Source organism: Mastacembelus armatus, chromosome 8, assembly GCF_900324485.2.
Source record: "Mastacembelus armatus chromosome 8, fMasArm1.2, whole genome shotgun sequence".
In the NCBI taxonomy this organism is placed as follows: domain Eukaryota; kingdom Metazoa; phylum Chordata; class Actinopteri; order Synbranchiformes; family Mastacembelidae; genus Mastacembelus; species Mastacembelus armatus.
Window position 1 is genome coordinate 5,804,405 of NC_046640.1, and position 22,531 is coordinate 5,826,935.

Below are 22,531 nucleotides of genomic sequence, written 5' to 3' on the forward strand. Positions count from 1 at the left end.
ATGATTTTGATGCTGAGTTTGCTCAGATAAGCACTAAATCTGGAGCAGCTTTTTTGTCTTTTATGTTCTTCCCTTTTCTGTCCTTTAACTAGGTTCTTTTCTTGACTCTTGCATTAAAAAAAAAGTCACTATAACTTAACACTCTGCATGTGTGTGTGACATTAAACATCCTCATAAGCCTTTTCCAGTGTATGCATCTCACTATTGGACCAAATGGTCTTGTCTGCACTCAAGTGCACGCAAAGCACTTTTACACTATCTTCCCATTCACACACACACAATCACTCATGCACTCATACACCGATGAGTGCAGTCACCAGGGGCAACTTGGGGTTCAGTGTCTTGTCCAAGGACACTTCGACATGTGGACCAGTGAATTCAAAGATCAAACCACCAGCCCACTGGTTCATGTACAACCTGCTCTACCTCCTGAGCTACAGCCACCCCTAAGGTGCCTTCTACAAGCACCTCAATTGGAAAAGAATGCCTCCAATTACATGAGAGTGGAAAAACATATATATATATATATATATATATCTAATGTGAAAACCCAACAAAGACCAGAAATATTTCTTGATAATGTCTACTGAGGTTTATGCATCACCTGAAAGCAAAAAACAAACAAACAAAAAAAAAAAAAAAACTGTCAAGAAGAGCAGGCAATTCATTTCCCAGTATTTTTTAAAACTCTTCCATGCCAAAACCTAACCTGTGGGCATAATGCTTATCAGGATGGATATTCTGAAGCTCAGTTTGCATTCGGATTTAATACACTTTGCAAACATAATGTAATTTTTCAGCTTTCTAAGTATTTGTATAGTAGAAAGTATGGACACTGATCAAACATTGAAAGTGTTTGTTTCCTGCCATACTTGTTTCAGTTATGTACGCCAACTGAGTGAAGACACTATTGAAAGTCAGTTAGGAATGTGTAATGGTGTCTGTGAAGTGTTGCTTTGGAGGAATAAACAGGATATTATGATATTTCACTGGGTATGAAAATCACAAGTATATTTTTGTTCTCTGTCTTTGTTCATGAATGAACAAGACAAAGTCTACAGCCATGCTAGCAGCTGGGAGAGGCTGTACACAGGCACAGTGGTTCTTTGAGCAAATTTGTTAGCATGCTAACATGCTCATAAGCACAATGCTAACATGCAGGTAAAATGCTTACAAATTACCCTTTTTGTTTAGCATGTTAACATGCTAATATATGCTAGCTGGCTCTAAACACAAAGTGCAGCTGAAGCTAAAGAAAATGTTTCGTAGGAATTTGGTCAGGAAAATTTTGACCTAATGATTGTGCTAGATGAAAAGTCAGAAGGATCCTATATATCACCTAAATGAAATTATCGTCTGTTAAACATTTTGTTCCGATCTACCTAGTAGATGTTGAGATATTTCACAGGATAAGTGAACAACATTGATCAACATTGACCTGCTGGTGGCACTACATGCAAAGTAACAGAATCAATGGAAATCATAGATTTCAAAAAGTCATTAGGATGTATTCTCCAGGGAACACGAATGTCTGTAAAATTTCATGACAACCCATCCAGCAGTCTTTTGTTTGCTTTAGTTTGGAATGAAGCAGTGGACTGGCTGACAAAGCATCACTGCCATCAACAGAGATATGCCACTAACCTGGGGAAAAAGATTTAAATTTTCAAAGGCCTATGTGTCTGTGTCTGTGTGTGTGTTTCATATGAACATAAACACATAGATGTCTTTGAACTAATTATATAACATTCCAGCAGCTGAGCATCCTGCTGTATTCTGCCCTTGGTGTTTAAGAAATACCTCACTGAAGGAACAAACAAAATAAACTGAACAAATGCCTGAAGGAGTGCATGACTGTACTGATAAATGTAAGTTACATCCTTTTGTTCAAATAAAAAAAGGCAATCTAGGATTGTAGTGAGCCTCTAGAATAGCAAACAGTGATGAACAAAACAAAAAATGAACAGGACAAACACAGTATAAAGCAGGAAGGTATTTTTTGCAGCATTGGTTTCCAGAATGTTAAATTAAAAAGGGAATTATTTTTTTTTTTTTTTTTTTTTGTAAGGGAAAGCTGGTTTTCTCTGCAGTGTCAATGTGACATTTTCCTGTCTCCTGCTGTTCCATTCATGCAAAGAAAAAAAAATCACACTTTCAACAAATATATATCAAATAAATAAATACATTTTTCAATAAATATAGTGTATGAAACAAAAATATGTTTACATTTTAGTTTAATTTTTGACATTCACATGTTAGCGCTGCCCCCTATGTTGCTGGTGGCAAACACAGAACAATTTAACAACACAGAAAGACCAGAGCAGAATAGAAAAATAAGGAATACAAAGTAAAAAAAAAAAGCAGTTTAATATCCTGCTCTCATTCTTTGCATGTGGCTTAATTTTTCCTTTACACCCTCCAGGCAGTAAGCGTGCGTAGTTCTTATGACAACTGACACCCCTGAGTCCTCTTTCTTTCTTCCCTGCTTTCTTGTTTTCCCTCATGTGGAAAGTACATTATTTCTCCATCTAAACGGGCCTCCCTCTATCCTTCTTCCATCTATCCTTTGAGACTATACTGAGGCTTTTGGGGGGGGGGGCTTTGTGAGCCTTGCAACATTCTACATCCATTGTCAAACAAAAAGGAAGTCTGCAAGGGCTTTGGTTGCCAAATTGTAGGTCTCAAAAGACTACACACTTAGGTTTCCTAGTTGACCAGCATCTTTATTTTATTTCTACATTGCCATCATCTTAAAGTACTGTAATTTCATAGATTTCAATTGTTTGTTAAAAGGTAGATCTGGACTTTGTTCAAATCATTTTAATGCAATATTCACGTCTACATACAGTGAAATAGCTACTGTATGTTGTATTTATCCACTCCATACTGGGCCTGAAGTAATCCTTTCTTGATATAGTATACTGTAAGCAATAACAAGCTAACAGAACAAAAATAGATTCCAAAGTTTAGCTGAAGCTAATTATACGTCATTATACAATTATTAGGGCTTAACCAAATTAGTTGGGTATCTTGCAGTTCATCTACAACATATATTTTAGACCGTAATTACAGGCACTACAGTTGGAGCCTCTAGTTGCAAATCTGAGACAGGAGTATTGAGAATTTCTCCCACTTGGCATAAATAACTGTAAGTGTCAGCTGACTGATGGTAACATGGCAGTGAAGCCACAGTTGCTTGCAGTTATATCTGGATCATTTTTACAAGTGATATTAATGCCAATCGATTTGGCATTACAATCAGCATTAGTTATCCATGTTTGTTTAGTTTTGAGACAATTCTGTAGTATTAGGTACCAACTTAGTGGTTTCAGAACTTTCAGAAAAACTTAATTTATTGTGATTCTGACTTGGATACTTATGTAAATGCTACTTCCAAGCTGTACTATAACTAGTAATTATAGTAACTCTATTACTGTTGGAAGTGTAAGTATCCTCTGCCAAGACTTAGCAAGGAAACACTGTCCAGAAAAATATGAACGCAACATTGGAACAGATTTACCACACATTTTCAAAACAGTCGGTCCTTGATTTTAGACAGAGGAAAACAGAAGCAGGCTTCTCAGATCTCGGTGGTGGCCGTTGTTTTTTCTTGATGAAATGACAACGACCACTTGCATATTGTATTAGTTGTAACTAGCTGGATAATTAAACTAATTAATCTCAGCTCAATAAGTTGGTTGACCGAAATGCAAATTTCAAGTATCTTGTTGTTTTAAAATGATCATGCACTTGATGGCTGAAAAAATCCAAAGTTTAACAGATCTGATCTAGTTAGTGAGGGTTGCTATGCTAACACTGATTGGACAACTATTCCTGTACAGAGGAGGGTTTGGTAACTGCTAGTCGAACTCAGACAAAGCCTCATATTAGCTTCAGCTGAAAATTATTATGCAGTTTTGCATGGAACGAGGACTGTGGATTGTGTCCCCTAATTTCCATAGTGGAGTCACTTTTGGAAGGTATTGCTTCACAACCAGCATGTAAAACAGGGAAACCTATAGCAGGTAATCCTTTCACTGTGTGTGTGGCCTATCAATGTTGTACTTGTATTACTGACTAGGAGAGAATATGTCTTGACCTATCCTTTAACAAAACCTCTTTTAATTGTCATCCCTAAGTTATCTTAAGAGGTGTCTGACAACTTGTTTTTCTTTTATCCTTCTTTTGCTACCAAAGAGACAATTACTACTCACTATCCTCTGTTTTGTCTATACCTATTCATCTCCCTGTCTTTTCCCATGACAGATACTACTTGTGGTGTGACTAGTGTCCTGAAATTAACTAGCTATCCACTTTTCTCCTCCGTTTAAAGGCAATACGGTATCTTAGCTTTATTAGTGTATTTCAGACATAATTGGGGGACTTTACATGTCTTATACACTGAAGGTAAAGTTGTGTCTGTTTAATTTTGATATTTACCTAGCTGTACGGCGACATGATGTAGACCAGGTCAGATCCATTCTCCATCATTTCTGTGTGTGTTTTCCTGTCAGATTCCATGGTTGTTAGAGTAGAGCATTAAGTGTGCTACTTCTTTGTTGATACTCTTGGCGTTCACTTACATTATAATAATCAAGTCTACATCAAGACTCAGCCTGTAATTCATCATCCTGTGTTGCTTTGCTTGAGAATACTTATTTGTTGTCTATTAGAAAATGAGGAGAAGAGAGGAGGGTGGGCGTCCTGTCATGTAACTCATCACATTCTGTTAGGTGCTGCTGAGGAGAACTGATGATCCAAGTGACATTTGGCTGGTCAGGAAATGATAAATTTAAGGTGCTCTGTCATTGGCAGCATCTTCCTGAGCCACTTTGACTGACTTTTGACTGATGGGAGGCTTCTTGTTGAGTCGCGTGTTGCATGTGATTGGTTGGTGAGAAGGTCATGGGCTTTCTTGATTTGTTGAAACAGGTAAACAATGTGTAGCTGTGAGATTTCCCCATATTTTTCTGGTAAGATGGGACTGTCTAGACATCCTGTCTTTAGACTTGTCCCTGCAGGGTGAAGCTGACTAGAGATCAGCTTAGCCTGTCTTCACCAGCCCAACAAATATTTATCATATCTTTAGATCAGCTTTAAGCAAAAACTTCCCTCTTCCATCACATTGCTGGAGAATAATGATGGGAAGACAGGAAGTAAGGAAACAAGGAAGGAAAGAATGTAGGAAGGACAGAGGAAAGGAAGAGAGAAAGACCATCACCTCTCTTCCACAACATTCTTTTCACGGATGAGACTGTGTCCCATTGGACGGTGAGAGGAGTCTGGTCTTGTCTTTACCCGACCCGTGCCTTTGTAAGACGGTGCTGCTGCTGCTTCCGCTTCCACTGCCTCCATCCGCTGCATGCTCATTCTCTCCCCGTTCCCGATCTGATCCACTTTCGGAACGCTGAGAGTTCTGACGTGAAGGAGTGGTGGGCTGGCGGGAAAGCTGACCATTCTTCTCATCTGGAGGGTAGGATATAAAATCAGAGAGAGAAGAAGTTAATCAAAATGGCAGAGATGAGCAAGTAAAAAACCACTTAACTTTTTCCCCTTTAAAAGTCTGTAAACCCAGAGATAAATATGGAGAAGAATTAAATATGTTAAGTAAATATGTTAACTACATCTCTTAGAAAGATTCAGTGTTGCACACATCTTTCAAAGACCCTTAATGTTCATTAGTCATTATTAACAAATCCAAGTTAAGTCGAATGCACTGTCTCTACAAACCAGATGTACAAGTGGTTTGTGTGCTTGTTACTATCACATTATGGGGACCAAAATCTATTTACACATTTGCATTGTGGCAAATTGGTGGAACCCCACTGAATTTTATGATGATGACTTGGTTTAAGGTTATGTTGTGTGTGTTACTCACCAGCCAGTGCCTGCACAGAAGGCTGATCATGAGTGCTTAGCAGCTGAGCCTGAATGGTTTCCACCACTCTTTTAAATCTGCGACTTGGACCTGAGAGGAGAGACGATCAACTCATCTCACGTTCACCACTCACAGAATACAGCAAGTGTAATAACTATAAAATCACAAACTTTAAATACTGTAAACATACACAATCACCTGGAAGCTCTTCTGAACTCTACAATCTACTAGCTATCACGTTTTCTATTTTTCTATTTTCCATAACTTATCATAACTCATGGTTTAGATATAAAATTATGGGCTCTCTAAAAACATCCATATGCTTCTATTTAATCACGTCTGGTTAATGACCCACTAGCTTTATTTCTCTCTCTCTGTTGATCTCACTCTAAACAATTACTCCTACCTGTTATTAGAGTGAAGGTGACACTGTGGATACCAAACTCTCGTCTTCCTTCCCTCTCTGCCCCTTCCCTCTCTCGCTCCCGCTCCCCCTCAGAAAAAGCAATGTCCACCTACAAGAGAAAAGGACCCATGCAAATAGTTTTCTGAATAAACACTATGTGTTTGCAGTGCCTTTAAAATACTCTGTTTACATGAGTTATAGTAAAATTCTATGTTTTCTACAAAAACAAGTTAGGATCAAATTACCTTTCATGTAAAAAGACTGTATTATAGTTTGATTTCTTACAGTCCTCTGCTGTGTGTAGAAATAGTGAAACTATTTTTGTACAACCTGGACTTTTCAATAGTGATAGATGATAGGTACCTGTGTCATTTTTCTTGTTTTTTTGGTTTTGCGACAGCTTTCTACTTTAAGCTGACAAAATGAAAAATCAGAAGCTCTGTGAAAGTGGAAAAACGTGGTATGCCAGTATGAGATGTAAATTCAGTTTAGCACCAGTGAATCTGCATGTACGTAATGCTTACAATGAAACATTAAGTCTTCACTTAGAAATTTGCCTAAACCTCTGACAGGGCTGAAAAGATTAAAAGTGAAATAACACCTGAAACTTGACGGGCTTCTGGAAGACAGAGGGGCCACCAGAGGACTTATACTCTGCCCGGAAACTGTTCTGAGACACCACACTGTGGCTGAGAGATGGGATCTATAGAGGCAAAAGACAAGAGTGATGCCCAGCAAAAAAGAAATCAGTGCCTTTAACACCACAGATGGTAATATAAAGTAGTGCTGGACGCATTCGAGGCTGATCTAACATCGATTGTACTCACAGACAAAAAGGCATGGACGATGTCAGCCTTGATAGAGCTGAGTGGCTTGTCTGTGATTAAAACAAAGATCTGCTCCTCTTTCTCCAGACTGATGAAGTTACCGAACCAAGACCTCTTGGCCAATCTGCATAGAAATATTTAAAAATGGACAGAAAATATCAATTGGAGCTTTAAACATGGAGCAAAACTGAAATTTTCCATTGCACTTACTCTGGACTGGACTCTGGAGTCAAACTAGACATGTCTTCTGATGTGGGGACTAAAAAAAGGGAAACAGAGAGAGAGGCAAGAGAAAGGAATAGACAAAAGGGCAATTAATCTTGATGACAGGGCCTAATTCAATTTCCCTAATTGCAGATTATCAAAGAATCAAAACTACTCAACACAGCCCCAGGCTGTTTCTTGGTAATAACATATTCAAGCAGGAAAACTCTGATAGTGTAAACCATTAGCAGAGCAACAAGCTCACAGTGAAAGGAAAAATGTTGCTTTAATAAACACCTAGAAAACTAATTATAGGATATAATATTATCACAACCAATGACAGGAGATCATTACACCAAATTCAGTCATCATTCACTTTGTGTGCTTATGCCTCTCTCACCTTGGAGTTTGCGTCGATGGAAGCGTGGTGAGCCCAACAGGTTGTTTTTGAACGAGTTGAGCCTTGTTCTCCAGTGGGCAGAGCTTGAAGCAGCCAGACCACCACTGCCCCCTGGGCTGGAGGGTGGAGTCAGTGACAACGAGGCCCCGCCAGCCCCATCTGCTCTAGAGGAAGAAGACGAGGACGAAGAGGAAGGAGGGGTGGTAGATGAAGGGTGTTGGATTTGGTGCACAGGAGTGCCCAGCGGGGTGGGCAGTGGTGAGCCCTGTGGTGTGACCTGTGACACAGGAGGAGGGGTGCCAGAGGAATTAGAGGATGAGTGCACATTCTTGGACTTGAAGACAGAAGGAGAAGGGAAATTAAAGAAGCGTGGGATGGGCGATAGGAGTGGGGAGGGGGAGGGAGAAGGGGAGCGTGGAGTCTGCAAAGGAAGAGACTTCATGGAGTGGAGCGGAGGCCGGTCAGTGGGGCCTTTTGAGGGCAAGGTCTGGGTTTTTGGATCAGGCGCTTGACGGGTAGGCCGAGGGGTGGTCGAACTTCCTGGTTTGGGGTCTTTGGAGGAGGAAGTGGAGGTGGAGGTGACTTCCGATTGGCTGAAAGTGAAGACCGGGCTCTGATGGGCAGACAGAGAGAGATGGGGAAAAGGAAGGAAAGAGAAGGATGGACTAATGAGAGAAAGTAATGATCATGAATAATGGTTCATGGACACAACTCTTCAAAAAGCCTCAATCAGATGCGCCAAATGGAAGATGGCTTTGGTGAGCACTAATCTTGGCACTAATAGCTATGTGTGTGAATTTTAGTGCATTTTTTCATTATGTCAGAATGTGTAAACAGACTCTTGCATGAGGCAGCTTGGTGTGTCCATGAAATGACAATGTGCATGAGTGAGAATGTGACAGTATGATGGAAAGGCATGACTACCAGTGACAGTCTGAGACAGAATTATTAGAGAAACAGCATCACAAGAAATTTGGCTTGGTGTGTTTGAGAGCAAAAAATTATATGTATATAGTGAAGATAATAAATTATATTTTCACCACATGTTAGAGCATCTCAAGTTATGCTGTTTACATATATTTGGACATTATATTATTAGCTATAATAAGCTGTAAATAAGCTGTAATTACTTGAATACAGAGCACAGTATACAGTACCAATCAAAAGTTCGGACACACTTTACCATTGAATAAAATAAGAAACTGTGTCCAAACTTTTGATTGGTACTGTTAGAAATACTCTTCCCTCTGTTGCTGAAAAGTTATGTTGAAAATGAATAGGGCAAAATGTGTACATGAATGCATCTTCATGCATCTAGTCAGTCACCCATTCTCATTAGTATAACATGCATTAGTTATACTATACATTAGTATAGATCAATTATGTTATGTAGAGCAGTGGTTCTCAATTCTGGTCCTCAAGGCACGCTGCCCTACTTGTTTTCCAACTAACCCTGCCCTACCCTACCCCTGATTACCTGGATCAGGTGTGCTCAGCCAATCAGGAGTTGGAAGGGCAGAGATAGCTGGAAAACAAGCAGGGCAGGGTACCTTGAGGAACAGGACTGAGAACCACTGATGTAGAGAACATCACATTTTAAAGTTTAGGATTGATTTTAAATCATACACCCTGTTATTAATGTTGTTGTTTGTATGTGATTGAAATGTGGGTGAGACCAGAAGAAAAGAGAGCTCTTAAATTGGAGCTTCTTAGCTGTTACATTCATCATGTAAAGTGCAGTTGTACAAAGCAGAATAGAGCAGAGTCAAGTTCCTACCCTGGGACTGCTGAGAGGACTGGAGGACAGACCTGTGGATGCTCCGCTTACCGAACGAGACCTTTTGGAGACAGCAAAAAATGATAAGAATTATCCAGCTTAATGGGACTTTCAGGAGCAACGATCCAAGTTCCCATTCAGTAGTTTATAATCTAACTTGGCCACTGCCTACAATTTCAGTCAGATTTTAGTTGGTGTCTACCTCTGGCTGTGTGCATTAGTGTCCAGGGCCCTGCGAGGTGGTGTGGGAGACCCCTGTTCTGTGACACTGAGGACTTCCAGGCTCTTCCGCTCAGGGCGACAACGGCCATGACGTGTCAACATCGGGGAGTCCACACGCTTCCTGGGTGGGTCTTGGAGAAAACAATTATTATTTTTTTAATTGATAACTGGAAATTGAAAAGTGTGCATTTCTGTGTGCAGTTCACATAATATTAAGATACTGTGTTCAAATGTAAGTTCATAAGAAAACTAATACATTTTCATAATAAAGGTTTTTATCATATGGTTTCTGGATTAGACTATCAAAAGGTTAAAAAGCAACTCTTCCCACCTATATCATTTCTGGGTGGCAAGTCCTCATCTTCACAGCTGGGGTATCGCTCCTTCCTGTCCAACAGGAGGTAGTATATCATCTTCTCCTGGTTCTCCCTGCAGACAAAGGCATAGAGAAGCAGAATTAAACATCAGAAAAGCAAAAAGAAGAGACAAAGAGTCTTTTCAGCGTTTTCACAAGTATTGCATGTCTGGCATCATTCTGGATGTGAAAATGTAAATAATGGCAACACTTTCTGGTCTAATCAACTCATATAGTAAGTAGTTGTTGATAAGCTGTTTATAAATAAGATGAATGTGAAATATGTTTGTGAAGATTCTCAGTCATCCAGGTGAACTTGAGTGGTTGAGTCACATGCCATGATGGACTGTCAGTCTATTTTGAAGTCTTGCTTAAATGATGGATGCTTTTCTTTTCACCCCCCGTATCTCCACCATTCAGTTGCCATGACTCAACCTCTGGATGAATGTGAAATATTGTAAGAGCAGTGAGAGAACAATAAGGCTGTGGACTGGAAAACTAGTCCAATATGCTAAATGCACTACTACTGCTAGTAGTCTGAAGCCTCTTTAGATTGGCAGAGAGGGCTGAGCAAGAGAAATAAAAGAGACATTGTTTATAATGTTGCTCTTGTTCTTGCCATGCCAGTCAGAATAATGATCTAAGTAACTGAGTGGCCACAACTATATACAATAATCAACTAAATACACACAACATTGTTTACTCAGCAGGCACAAACTTCATTAAGGCTTGTAATACCTGTGTCTGGACAGTACATATATTGCAGGACATTTGCATTTCAGCAGTGGTGCACACTGATATACTGCCATGTAATCAAATCAGAAATGTTTAATGGGTTATATTTACTCACTCCTCACTTGTAAGGTCCTGTGTGAGTTTGACCCGGTCTCTGAAGCACCCTAAAGAGTACATGCTTTCTAGGACGTCAGGGTCAAGCTCTGTTAAAGACACGATCCTCTTCAAACATACACGGCGAGGAGGCGGCTGCTCTGGGCAAGGCTCATTACGGCCACCCCTGGTAGGAAAACATCGGGGCATGTTGGTAATATATGCAATTAGACATATTAGAAATTTCCGTAAGAGAAATGAAACTGTACTTCCTGCTGGGTTTAAACTATCAAGCTCAAATAGAGAATTGTTAAACCCTTATCAGATATGAGTGTACTTAAGCGGTACATTGTGAAATAATTATTAAATATAACAAGTGGTATGCTAATGGGGATCACTTGGTTGAAGAAAGAAACAGGAAAAATCAGGAGAAAAGGAAACACGAAATGTAAAAAGGAAATAAATGTCGTACTTACTGGTACCAGGGGTGTTTCTGTATTGCTTCTAGCTGTGAACAACAAACACAAAATTAAAGCACTGATTTTACAGCTGATTTAATCCTGCTATGGGTCAAACTATAATCCTACTATGGGTCAAACCATCAGGAAATCAGCATCAGAGCTACACACATAATGCTCAGTTTAGCTGCTCCTATCCTCACCAGTTGTTGGAAAGCAGCAAATATGTTTCAGCGGCAAAGGTGAAGGTTTAAATTTTTCCAATACTTTCTTCCCACAATATTAATTATGTTCCTCACACTTTCAGCTGTACTTAATGTTTAATGCTAATTAACAAAAGCTAACATGCTAAAACATTAACTAAGGTGGTGAGCATGAAAAATATTACACCATTACACATTGTCATTCTGAGTATGTTAGCATGCTAGCCGTGGATGGATTACTAAACAGCCTACCGGACACAGGCCCAAGGGCCCATGGCCCAACGGTCAAGTGGCCCATAGATGCAAAAAAAAAAAAAAAGAAACAGAAAAAGTCACTAAATGGAGCACAAAACGAGTAAAATAAATGAAGAATGACTAGTAAGAGATCTATAAAACAGCCAACAACAACAAAACAACCACAAGAAAACACAAACTACTACTGTGAGTCTTGTTCCAAGCAGAGTAGGAACGCCACTAACTACAGGCCCCGAAACTAGTTTCTACTTTTCACAACCTAAAAAAAGTTTCCCTGCAGCAGTCCTACCTCCCCTAGTACACTATATACTCTGCATTAGGACTGCATACAGTTGTAGCCATTGTATCAGTACTGTGCAGTATCTCTTGGGGTCAGAGTAATGGCACAGCTGCAGTTCTACAAGCATATAAAAAGTCAGAAGTGGGCCACTTTGAAAATCATTTGCTCATCTCCACAGAGGAAAGTAGCTTGCAGCTGCAGGCAATGAGAGCTTTGCATTTATTAACTCATGAAGTCTGCACAGAGGAGACAACATGCCCATTTTTAAATAATATAAGTATGATGAGAAAGGGTGTGGATTCATTTCCTAATGTCCAGGTTGATAACTACGGATAAACTTGCTTGAAATCTGTCAGCTTGCATGGTGGGTTGCTTTCAACGGGCAGACAGAGACACAGGGAGAGACAGTCTGACCCCGTTTCAGGCTCCATTAATCAACAGCTCATCAGGCAAGCCCACAGCTTTGATTAAATCAGCTCTGCTGTAGTTGAATGACTAACTGACCAGACTCTTTAGGTCTCTCTTACAGTCCCACGTGAATGACATTATCACATTGTCTCTGTCTTTCTGCCTCATAACCATGACTTCATTTCCATCCCACATGCCTGCTTTATCCCAGCTTCCTTTTATAACCGGACTGCAGTAAAAGCATTCACTCTTTTATTCATTCATTTATTTGTTCACTCACCCTCTGCCTTCTATCTCTCTCTGAATGGACTGTCAGTCTATTCTCAAATCTTGCTTAAATGATCGGAAGCTAGTATTTCAGTGGAAAGAAAAAGTGGTCTTGTCTTTTCCTGTATCTCCACTGATCCCTCTATCCATCCATATAACTTTCTTCCTCCCTTCATCTTGGTTTCAGAGAGACTCCTAATGAGCTACTAATTTGCCTTTGACCACTCAGGGCAGTCCTGTCCTGCCTTTTAATAATATCCTACGTTCATCCTTCTGGTCTGTTCATTTTCTCCACCTTGTCCTTTCTTTGTACGATCGTGCGTCAGGGTCCGTTTCTGTCAATTCTATCTTGAAGCAAAGCCTTGGGCTAGATATTTTTTCCTTCCTCCCTCTTACATCCCAAGTTCATGGTTCATGTGCAGAATAAACAGCAACAATTACCCGTTTCGCTTTGTTACTCCTGCTACACCTGTCAAGCTTAAGCGTTTACACTGATAATAAGGGCAGATTTACCACTTAAAAGTCTTAGTAATTTATTAATCCACTGGCTCTTTAGCTAAGGCAAAAGCAGACTGCTCATTTCTAGCTAGTGACTTCTGATATTGTCTGCTGAAATATCAATTGTAGCAGATAGCTGTAGCTAGCTCATTAAGTTAACGTTAGCTTCATGAGAAGGGCCCAGCCATAGGCTGCAGTTCAAGCACACTGGTTTTAAAATGAGAACCCTCTAGAACGGTCTTGGCTACATACATGATACTGCACTAAAAGACTGAGGCTAAAGCTGCATGTGCAATAAAAAAACATTGCATTGTTCTTTTATTGCATTAGCTAGTTTGTTCTAGTATTAAAAAAGAAAAATGTAAAACCGTAGTCTTATATTACTCTAACATAATCCTCTTTGTCTGCTTACCTTATATACTTGATTGTATTATAATAAGTACTATTAACATTACAATGGAAAAGGCTTTTAGGATGTAGGCTGATTAATGTGTCGCTATCTTGGGCAGCGCTGGTTGGACTTGTTAGAGTTACAAAACCTTCTGAAATCCAATAGTGCAGTAGAGACCTGCTAACGCCCAGAGCCGGCGCCACAGACAGACAACAGTGCAAGAAACACTGTTCAAGGGGATAACAGACTTTAACATAAGACCATGGGCATAGTGGGGTCACAATGAATGTGCTACCATAGATTAAGCTTTTCTTAATGTAACCTGTAAACTCACAGACTAATTCATGTTTGTACTCCAGTTTTTTGAACCTGGAAGCAAAGCGTCTGTATGTAGTAAGCTAGTTAGCTGAATTTGCTAATGTTTGCAGCTATGTTACAGCAGAAAATCTATTCCTTACACATTTGCTCATTTTAGTTTTGGAAAGGCTGACAAAATAGACACCTTCCTAATTCTAAATATACAGCACACATTACTACTACTACTATTACTACTTACTACTCATCAGCTCTGTTCAATGATTTAGCTGAATCACAGCTTTTAAGGATTGTTTTTCTACCCCGGGATCTTTTCTTCCTCACCGTGAGTCTCTTGTCGGGGTTGACTTCAATCATTCCTTTAAGCAGAGCTTGACACTCCGGAGGTATAAAGTGGGGCATATGGAACACCCCGCTCTTCACTTTCTCTAGAAGCTGTCGCAGGTTGTCATGGTCAAAGGGCAAAGCACCCTGGGCAGGGATGAGAGACGACAGACAAAGGAAGAAGATTAAAAAATGAGAAATTGAAATGTGTGAAATGATAGAAGAAGATGAAACATATACAAAGTTATGAAAAAGTATAGGTGTTTTTAGTTCATATACCCATGTTTTCTGTGTTCAAGAAACTTCTTGCAGCACCCTCAACGTAGAGTACTTACATCAAATACTTTTTCGTATTCTTATATCTACATGGTTATCTTAATATAGAGACTGAAAATAGGGAAAGTGTTTGTCAAAAAGTAACACAATATGCCCCCAAGCACCTCGAAAACTCACAGACTAACACGTTATATTCTATATGTTTAATCTGTGAAATACCTCTAGTCTAAAGTGACAATTTGCCATTTTACCACCAACTTCACTAGTCAAAATTCTCATCCATAAGGACACAGGTAGACAAGAGCTCCACAAAGACAAAAAAGATAGTGAACTGTATAAAAGGATGTTCTTACCACAAGAAGAGCAAAGAGGATGACTCCGCAACTCCAAACGTCCGCTCTGCGACCATCATATTTCTCACCCTAATACACAAATGCAAGGACAGAGTAGCATTAGGCATGTAAAAATATAGATGCATATACACACAGTGAGGGAAATAACTTACCCTTATGACCTCTGGGCAGGCATAATGTGGGGATCTATAAAAAAAGAATGGAGAAATTATTTAACCAACATAAACAGAAATACAAGGCCCAGTGAGTTTATAGAATACTGATTTATGCATGAGCATAAAAAAACTGAGAACACCTGCTGTTTTATCCATGGAGTAGACTAAAGAGCTAAACGCTGCAATCCCTTACTAATTGTAATCTTAAATCCATGTTTATACCGATGGGAAGATGGTTAAAAATGCTGAGGCTGTTAATGAACAAAGCCATGAATTACATCAAAAGAGTAGGGCATTGATGGGATGCTTCTAATGTCCTGTACATATGCGCTAATATGATGTTGCATATAAATACAACCATTCATCTCCAAAAACTCCTTAACCCACTGCACTCCGTACTCACCCACAACTGGTTTCCAGCAAGCTGTCCCCAACCTGTAGTGAGGCCATGCCAAAGTCTGCTATTCTGATGTTATTTTTTTCATCCAGGAGAAGATTCTCTGGCTTCAGGTCTCTGTGACTGAAAACACACACACATGCTCAGTGAGTACTGAGGTCTTTTTCCAGACCATAAACAGCAACTAAAACTGAACTGTATTTGTTTGTACATTTGGTTGACTTCCAAATGGCATATAAATATTTACACAAAATAGGGATCTACTATTGCTCAAAAGATAGAAAAACGTGTCTGTGCTTGTGTGTGTATTTTTACATACACACTGACATATAAATGAACTAAACAAGACATAAGAAAAAAACCATGCACAGACCATATGGAGTGGCTGTGGCAGAAGTCCAGGGCTGAGATGATCTGTCTGAAGAACTTCCTGGCCTCTTTCGGTGTTAACCGGCCCTTCTTCACCAGGTAGTCAAATAACTCTCCACCAGAGACATGCTCCAACACCAGGTACCTGGAAGACAGGGAGCACAGGGTCAGAAAGGTGAAAAAGGTGACAAAATGGAAATGCTGTTGTAACAGAAATGTAAAAAAAATCTAACAATTGCATTCGTGCCTTTCAGAGTTAAAGTCGTTTCTGCTCTGGCAGAGATCCAGAGGCAGAAGGGGAAAAAACAGCACAAAAGAGAAACATAAAGACATACTCACAGGTATTTGTTATTCTCATAGACATCATGCAGCTTCAGAACGTGAGGGTGCTCTATTAGTTTAAGAATAGCTATTTCTCTCTCCACCTGGATAGACAGAGGGAGAGAGAGATGTGGAGAAAGGTTATGATAGAGAATAGAGGAGGAGAGAGGTTAAAGATGATGGAGATGGAAATGTCAGCAGGAAGAGAATGGTAAATATGATGTAAGGGAGTGAGGGAAGGAGCAAGGAAAAATTTGAGAGGTCAAATATGGAGTAGGGACAGACTATTAAACGTTTTAATAAATTCTTTAGTATTCACTTAAAGGCAGGAACAAGTTGTATAAAAAAGAAATAGAAAAAGTAAGAAAGGATAAATAATATTAGATATTATGAATGAAATTCACCCTTTCATTGTTAGTTTTCCATATCAAGGCAGGTCATGGCCTACTGTGTACTAGCTCAGACCCAGCTACACAATCACTATTTTTAAATAAACAATGAATCAAATAACTATTGTATGTGTAATACCACATCTGTCACTTATAGAGACAAACCCCCAGAGAATACTCCTTAGTTTTACTCAGCATCCTGGCATCTTGTTAGCTAACTGCTTTAGTTTGACTGCCCACTACTTTATTGTTTTCCTTTACTCCTACCACGTTTATCAAATTGGTGCAAAAGCACTGTGCACTATCCACCTATCACCGAATAACAGACACAGGTAGTGAAAGGCTAGTGGAGCATTTACACAGTGGAGCATTTAGCAGATATTTATGCCAAGTACTGGTGCTTGCCCAATAGAATGAAATTTAAGTGTGAACATGAGAACAAAATTTCCCAGAAACACAACATCAAATGAATGCTAATGCTTCTTTGTGCCATGTTAATAAGCAGCTGTCTGCTATGCTAACTTGCTTTACCTTATTATCTTTAAAATGGGACCTTTCCAACAATGTTGTTTATAACAGCTTACACAGACATTATGTTACTCGAGGATTAAACTATACTAAAGTAGCAAGCATCTCTACAACTAAGCTAAATACATATTTTATTGTTTAATTAAAGGACAGGCCCAATATTATTCAACTCTAGCTTAATAAATTAATGTTTTCATATGCTAATATATGTTTAAAGAGTGATGTGGTCATTCTGAAGTTAGCCATGAAGTGATACCTTCCTATCATGATTATGTGTTAACAAAGTGGGAATTTTCCAAAATTAAAATCTGGGTTTTCTCCGGCAGTGTTTTCTGGCTGAATAGCAGCAGAGAAATAGCCTCATATTAGCTTTGGCTAAACTAAGAAGACATGTATAACAATTTTCCATTTTTCCATTTGTGCATAAGATAATGAAGCACGGCACTGTGATGATCTGATGAAGTGAGAAATGTCTAAGAGGATAAAAGTGGAAACAGTTAACATTTTAAGTTTTGCCCTTGTATCAGGTTGTAGCCATAGAGCAGAAAGCTAAAAATGTGAAGGAATCTGTGGAGGTTCAAGAGAAAAGATTACTTAAGTTACTTGCAGTTTGTTGTGTGTTAGCAGGCATTTCCATTTAAAGCTAGCAGACAGCATCCTGGCAATGCAGTTGCTGATATTCAGCACGCAGTGGGCAATGGCAACTTTCCAGAGCTAAAATGACTGAAAAACCAGAGGGGGGGCAGCACGGTGGATAAGTGGTTCGCACTGTTGCCTCACAGCAAGAAGGTCCCAGGTTTTCTGTGGAGTTTGCATGTTCTCCCTGTGCTTGTGTGGGTTTTCTCCAGGTACTCCGGTTTCCTCCCACAGTCCAAACACATGTATGTCAGGTTGATTGGTGACTCTTTCAGTACTCAGCCACATTCGAAACCCCAACATGAAAAGCAGTTTTCAGTCTTGTGTGTTTCAGCTGCAGTAGCTTTCATCAGAAAATGAAATCCTGTCTATTGTTTGGTATACAGAAGCAGTGCCCACACACTCAGCAGCTCCAAGTTGCAAAACTATTTTCTTGACATAAATAAAGATTCAGTTTCTGTTGCTATTCCTGCAGTTTGTGCAAACTTACCTGCTTTAAGCAACATAGACACTATAACTATCTAACTAAAATCAGGAATTACGGCACAAAAACAGATAGACAGGTGGATATGTAAAGGTAGATCATAGTCTCTGCACCTTCATTAGAACTGATTCGGAGAGTTTCTCTCTGTTGACAATCTTTATGGCCACCTTCTGTCCTGTTATACAGTGGACACCCAATTTCACCAGCCCTGGGCAGTAGACAGAGGGAGAAGGAAAGTGTCTGAATATCAGAAAATAATCATGCAGTGTGAAAACTGGAAGGAAGGGCTGTCATAAATAATTCACAAAGCTTTACTGTCATAGTCACAAACACTGACCAAAAAGCCTGCTATGATGACTTCTCCCTCCCTAAATACTAAACAATCGATATGTTGTAATGAATTTTAAGAGAGCCTTTAAGAAGATTGAAGCGCAATAAAATCTCAGAAGACATACAAGAAGATTAAGGTTTAAACCTCAGACGATCTAGGAATGTCAAAGCGATTATGAATTTGGGTGCACCACCCCGAAATCAGCTGATGCACTCCTACGACAAGACTCGAGGTAATAGAGGAGGTTCCTACCTGTCTGTCCCTTCCCAAGAGTCTTCTCCAGTCGGTAAGGCCCCACATACTGGCTGGACTGGCCCACCGTCCGCTCTTTGCTGCTCATCCTTGAATTCTGGTCCTGATATAAGGAAGATCACGCTAGCGCTCTGTCCTGCTCCGTGCGTAATACTGAAACGTGCATCACAGGCGGTTATACGGCGACGGTTATACGGGAGAGGAGGTGCGCAGGGCTGGTCGTGATCTAAAGCCGGGCCCCGCAGGCTACTCCCATGCACTTGTTTGTCATGCGGTCAGCTCCGTACTGGGACTGAGAACCGGCCCACTTACCCACTCTGTAAGGCCTAGAATAAAGACTTATCTATTGTCGGATTGTGTCTCCTTTACCACTGCATCATCATTCAGAGGTAAGGTAGAAAAGATCCGAAAGGAGGGACTGTGTAAGGTTTAGCCGGTGCCACTGACGGGAGACGTCCACAATAGTGTGAATAGTCACATAATCCCATGCCCTGCTGTAAATAACAGTAGTTTAATGACTGATTCTCTGTAGCTTATACAGCTGGCCTAAAGTGGAGCAGAAAAGAAAAATCTCATTCAGACGGGAAGGCTACATTTGCCACGAATTGATTTCTGTAAGAGCAGAGGCTCAAATATCCCAAGTCAGAATGCCCTGCTCGCATCCATTCTCTGATCGATATCAGGGACCCCCCTCCTCGCTGCTGTTACCGTCCAAAAATGTTTTCTTAATTCTCCCAAGCTCATACATTCCCTTATCTTCTCAGGCCAGGCCTCGTTTGGTCAGGATCTGCCTTTCATCTGCAAATACCGCGTTGTCCAGATAATAATCTATTATCACAACAGCATCAGCAAGAAGAATGGGTTTTCCAATATCCGGTGCACACTTTGGCTCACCCCCTCCCCGGGCTTGCATCAGGAATAGAGGAAGAGAGGGGGCACCAAAAAGGCAAACAGCCTCGGCAGACCGACCAGACAGGCGAAATGCGCCCTCTATTAGGACCGCCGCAGCGGGGAGAGGTGTGCCCGGTGCGCCGGGGGGAGGATCAGCACTCGGACCGGTGATGAATCCAGTTTCTAGAAACAACAGGCATCCTCAGCTGGCCTGGTGGTAGCCGACTCCCCGCCTCTCCTCCCCGTGCTCCCTCTCCCTCCCTCTCTTCCTCTCTCTCTCTTTCTCTGTCCCTGGCCGGCTATGCTCATATCACCGCATCCCCTCCCTCAGCTGGCGCCAGGCTGCACAAACAACCAAACATCTTTGTTTGAAACCGTCTAGGTAAAATGATCTTTCTGCTGGTCAGAAGTTGTACGCATTCACGGGTTGACCTCCTCCGCTGCGCTCCTGCCCCTAATTTCCCCTTTCCTTTCTCTTGTTCCACACCTCTCTCACTCCTCCTCGTCCTCCTCCTCCTCTCTAGCTTCCTTCTCCTCATCGGTCAGCATCAGCATCCGGGTTCCGCTACCTCCCTCCTCTCCCTCTCTCTTTTTTTTTTTTAAACTCCAGTCTCCCATTCTGTGATTGGCTGCAGCCACAGAAACAGATCAGGATACACCAGCAAACACCAGGGTATAAGGCAGGTACACTCCAAATGAGCAGAAGACTTTCAACAGGAATATAACGGAAGTATACAGTGGGTACGGAAAGTATTCAGACCCCTTTACATTTTTCACTCTTTGTGTCATTGCAGCCATTTGCCAAAATCAAAAAAGTTCATTTTATTTCTCATTAATGTACACTCAGCACCCCATCTTGACAGAAAAAACCAGAAATGTAGAAATTTTTGCAAATTTATTAAAAAAGAAAAACTGAAATATCACATGGTCATAAGTATTCAGACCCTGTGCTCAGTATTGAGTAGAAGCACCCTTTTGAGCTAGTACAGCCATGAGTCTTCTTGGGAATGATGCAACTCAATTGGGTTTAGGTCAGGGCTCTGGCTGGGCCAGTCAAGAACGGTCACAGAGTTGTTCCGAAGCCACTCCTTTGTTATTTTAGCTGTGTGCTTAGGGTCATTGTCCTGTTGAAAGGTGAACCTTCGGCCCAGTCTGAGGTCCTGAGCACTTTGGAAGAGGTTTTCTTCCAGGATATCTCTGTACTTGGCCACATTCATCTTTCCTTCAATTGCAACCAGTCGTCCTGTCCCTGCAGCTGAAAAACACCCCCACAACATGATGCTCCCACCACCATGTTTCACTGTAGGGATTGTATTGGGCAGGTGATGAGCAGTGTCTGGTTTTCTCCACACATACATCATGTGTTTTTTGGCAAACTCTATACAGGCTTTCATGTGTCTTGCACTGAGGAGAGGCTTCCGTCGGGCCACTCTGCCATAAAGCCCCGACTGGTGGAGGGCTGCAGTGATAGTTGACTCTGTGGAACTTTCTCCCATCTCCCTACTGCATCTCTGGAGCTCAGCCACAGTGATCTTTGGGTTCTTCTTTACCTCTCTCACCAAGGCTCTTCTCTCACGATTGCTCAGTTTGGCTGGACGGCCAGGTCTAGGAAGAGTTCTGGTCGTCCCAAACTTTTTCCATTTGAGGATTATGGAGGCCACTGTGCTCTTAGGAACCTTGAGTGCTGCAGAAATTCTTTTGTAACCTTGGCCAGATCTGTGCCTTGCCACAATTCTGTCTCTGAGCTCCTTGGGCAGTTCCTTCGACCTCATGATTCTCATTTGCTCTAACATGCACTGTGAGCTGTAAGGTCTTATATAGACAGGTGTGTGCCTTTCCTAATCAAGTCCAATCAGTTTAATTAAACACAGCTGGACTCCAATGAAGGAGCAGAACCATCTCAAGCAGGATCAGAAGAAATGGACAGCATGTGAGTTAAATATGAGTGTCACTGCAAAGGGTCTGAATACTTATGACCATGTGATATTTCAGTTTTTCTTTTTTAATAAATTTGCAAAAATTTCTACATTTCTGTTTTTTTTCTGTCAAGATGGGGTGCTGAGTGTACATTAATGAGAAATAAAAGGAACTTTTTTGATTTTGGCAAATGGCTGCAATGACACAAAGAGTGAAAAATTTAAAGGGGTCTGAATACTTTCCGTACCCACTGTAAGAATAAAAAATACAGAGTTAGGCTTCCTATATTTTAACACTTGGGGGTACCACAAACACAGTCTCTTTAGTTGTCACTTTTTGTGGATTTGAATTAAAATGGGTAAAATCCATTCATGAAGACAAAGTGATAAGATACTACATAAATATTTTTTCTAGGACAGCATTGCAAATGCATCCATTATACCCACTGATTCCTATTTTAAGGTCACAGAGATCAGCTGGAGCCTATCCCAGCTCTCTTTGGGTGAAAGGCAGGGGTCCACCCTGGACAGGTCACCAGTCCATCACAGGGCCACATAGAGACAAACAACCTCACACACTCACACTCACTCCTATGGACAATTTAGAGTCACCAATCAACCTGACATACATGTTTTTGGACTGTGGGAGGAAACCAGAGTACCTGGAGAAAACCCACACAAGCACAGGGAGAACATGCAAACTCCACACAGAAAGGTCCCTGCTGGGTTTCAAACCAGGAACCTTCTTGCTGTGAGGCAACAGTGGTAACCACTCATCCACCATGCTGCCCAAACTTTGAATCACTTGTATCTTATATCCTAAAGAAAATATGGAGATAGCATAGGAGTTTTCAACCAGTGCAAAAATTACATCAGGGCTTACATCAAGGCTCAGTGCTGGGCCCATTGTCTATTATTATGTAAGGTTTCTACCCTT

At 40.7% G+C, this 22,531-nt stretch overlaps 1 protein-coding gene across 2 annotated transcripts; it reads right to left on the bottom strand.

Annotated features, from left to right (window-relative positions):
- Window positions 1–2,588: 2,588 nt before the first annotated feature.
- On the bottom strand, window positions 2,589–19,405 carry LOC113141653 (serine/threonine-protein kinase BRSK2-like). Of its 2 annotated transcripts, none has more exons than XM_026326198.1 (20): window positions 18,788–19,405; window positions 18,318–18,412; window positions 16,186–16,271; window positions 15,851–15,991; window positions 15,484–15,600; window positions 15,078–15,111; window positions 14,926–14,994; window positions 14,297–14,443; window positions 11,374–11,405; window positions 10,920–11,084; window positions 10,046–10,143; window positions 9,695–9,845; window positions 9,493–9,553; window positions 7,716–7,992; window positions 7,322–7,370; window positions 7,112–7,235; window positions 6,886–6,987; window positions 6,285–6,393; window positions 5,879–5,968; window positions 2,589–5,466 (listed from the first exon to the last, which is right to left on the bottom strand). In XM_026326198.1, the coding sequence occupies exons 1-20, from the start codon at window positions 18,873–18,875 to the stop codon at window positions 5,243–5,245; spliced, it is 2,259 nt and encodes a 752-aa protein (XP_026181983.1). In that variant the 5' UTR covers window positions 18,876–19,405; the 3' UTR covers window positions 2,589–5,242. The 2 variants fall into 2 exon arrangements, with proteins under 2 accessions (XP_026181983.1, XP_026181982.1); XM_026326197.1 differs by having other exon boundaries at window positions 7,716–8,328.
- Window positions 19,406–22,531: the final 3,126 nt, after the last annotated feature.